The following is a 2486-nucleotide window of genomic DNA, read 5'->3' as shown; positions in this document are numbered from 1 at the left end:
AAAGAGAGAGAGGGGGGAGAGAGTGAGAGAGATGAGGGTGAGGAGAGAGGGGAGAGAAAGAGAGAGGGGGGGGAGAAAGAGAGGGAGAGAGAGAGAGAGATGGGGGGGTGAGAGAGGGAGAGAAAGAGAGAGAGGGGGGAGAGAAGTGGGCCTATTTAACCACTAACTAAACTGAACAGCTTTACACGTTGCACCCCCCCCCCCCCCCGGTATAGCCGATCAATACTAATAATATATATAACATCCAATCAACAAGATAACGTGAATATATATATACGTCCATCATGTCTCGGCTTGTCTGAGGTCTAAAAACGAGTCAGTAAAAACTAGTCTCACGGTCAAATAATTTCCAATCCAAAAGACAGCACACCACCCAGCCAGCCAGCCAGGCGGATTCTATATGACCGTCGGTTGTGTGATAGTAAAGGGTTAACCTTCTGTCGTGTCGTGTGGCAGTGAACGGGTTAAGCACGGGTGTAGCCTGCAGCCACACACACAATTAATAAGAGCTTGTGCGAAAAGATAGTTTGCGATAGTTTGATACCGACTCCAATGAGGGCTTCTTTATGCTGCTGCTGTCCGGCTGAGAGCCTCTTGTTGTTGTTATTATTATTATATATTGACCTAAATAATGCGTATAATATATGCATCATATAATAATCATATAATAACAAGCGGCTCCGTCGGACAGAAGCAGCATAAAGAAGTCCTCATAATGTCCTTGGTTCACACAGCAGGGTCGACATTATGTTCATAATCCAAAACTGTACAGAGTCGATCTCAAACTAGCAAACTATAACTCATTATTATTATTATTATTATTATTATTATTATTATTATTATTATTATTATTATTATTATTATTATTATTATTATTATGAGCTGAGCGCCATCGCGACTTATTAATAAAGTAAAAAAAATAAAATAAAATAAAAAGTAAAGCAGGTGGCAGTTTAGACCTATAGTGGTGGTGTGGGCCCACCTGGACAGTTTGGACCGACAGACTAAAAATACATGTCCGTGGTAGTTTACTGACAAACACCGACCCTATATTTTGTTTGTTTTTATTTTTTTTATTTTCCCAGTGGCGTTTCATTTCCACCATGTCCGCCAGCAGGCCGGCGGTGGGAGATTAGTAGCAGCTATGAACAAACAAGTGCAGCTATAGTTGGTATAGAAACAGGTGCTTGGAGGAGCCCGGAGGGACGGTGGTTGGATCTCTCTCTCTCTCTCTCACCTGGATGGTCTGGCTGGGGTCCCCGGACACCGGCCCCCCCACCAGCTTGCAGTACAGGTCCCGGATCGGCCTGCCGGTGTCGTCCTCCCCGCAGGTCTTGGTGGCGCTGATCTTGGTGCCCTCCGCCAGGTTAAAGTACGGAGGGTGCAAACTGTAGCCGTTCAGCCCGTTGGTGTGGAGGTCCTGGGCCCGCAGCCCCGTCACCCGCACGGCCAGGAGGACCAGCAGACAGACCCGGGACGACACCCCGGCGGTACCGGGACCCCTCCTCCCAGTCCTGCGGGTGGTGGTGGTGCTGCTGCAGACCTGGGGGGGCCACTCTTCTGGCCCCGGCGGCACCGGTCCACCGCTCCTCGCCATCTTCACCTGTTCTTCTGTTCTGTATTCCTTCAAACGGGCGATGTATAGGTTGAAGGTGGAGGAAGGGAAACTAGAGAGAAGAGACGATGTAATAATAATCCTGCCGCGTTGTTGTTGGAAATATGACCATTTGATGTAAAACAAAAAAAAGGCGAGAGAAAAGTTAGTAAACAACAGGAGAGAAAAAGTTTTTTTTTTTTTTTTTTTAAATCTCTGATGCGTCGAGCGGTGCGGTGCTGAGATGTCTGCTGCTGCCTCTCTCGCTGCAGTGGCACCTATTCTGTTCCGCTTCGTCTGTCTTTCAATCTGCTCTCTCTCTCTCTCCCCCCCCTCCCTCTCTCCCTCCCTCCCTCCCTCCTCTCTCTCTCTCTCTCTCTCTGGGCACGGCCCATGTGGCTGAAAGAGGGTATAGCCATAGAAGTGATTAAAAAAAAGAAAGAAAAGAAAGGCTGCGATGCCGTTAGTTTCAGGAGAGGGAGTGGAGTCAAGTTGTGTTGTGTTATTGGAAACGCCACCAGATGTTGCTTGGGATGTGGTGATGATGAATGTGATTGGCCAAGACTACAACATCACATTTCCAATTAATTGATATTGATTGATATTCCAAATCTAATTAAGCACAAGGGGACCCTGATGTAAACAAGACGAAAGTCTTTCTCTGATCTGCATCCCCTTAACAATTGTGTGTATTGACTATTGAGCCGTACTGTACTGTACCCATTCTGCAATCTGTTAAATGAAGTTTTCATTCATTCATTCATTCATTCATTCATTCATTCATTCATTCATTCATTCATTCATTCATTCATTCATTCATTCATTCATTCACATGTTGTTTCACCCCCAGCACTATGTTTATTCCAGTTTATCTGCTAATTAGATTTGCCTG

The 2486-nt window shown here is 45.9% G+C and overlaps 1 protein-coding gene across 1 annotated transcript in view; it reads right to left on the bottom strand.

Annotated features, from left to right (window-relative positions):
* LOC311247895 (laminin subunit alpha-5-like) overlaps positions 1-1853 on the bottom strand; it is a gene marked incomplete at its 3' end in the record, with an annotated part of 17510 nt that extends 15657 nt beyond the window's left edge. Inside the window, exon 1 of the mRNA XM_084338871.1 lies at positions 1238-1853. Within this exon, the coding sequence (XP_084194997.1) occupies positions 1238-1597 (360 nt within the window). The remainder of the gene's footprint in view (positions 1-1237) is intronic.
* Between the last annotated feature and the right edge of the window lie 633 nt (positions 1854-2486).

This window comes from Notolepis coatsorum, assembly GCF_963971535.1.
Source record: "Notolepis coatsorum genome assembly, contig: SCAFFOLD_265, whole genome shotgun sequence".
In the NCBI taxonomy this organism is placed as follows: Eukaryota; Metazoa; Chordata; class Actinopteri; order Aulopiformes; family Paralepididae; genus Notolepis; species Notolepis coatsorum.
The sequence above is the reverse complement of the archived record's forward strand: the minus strand, read 5'-3'. Positions and strand labels throughout refer to the sequence as shown.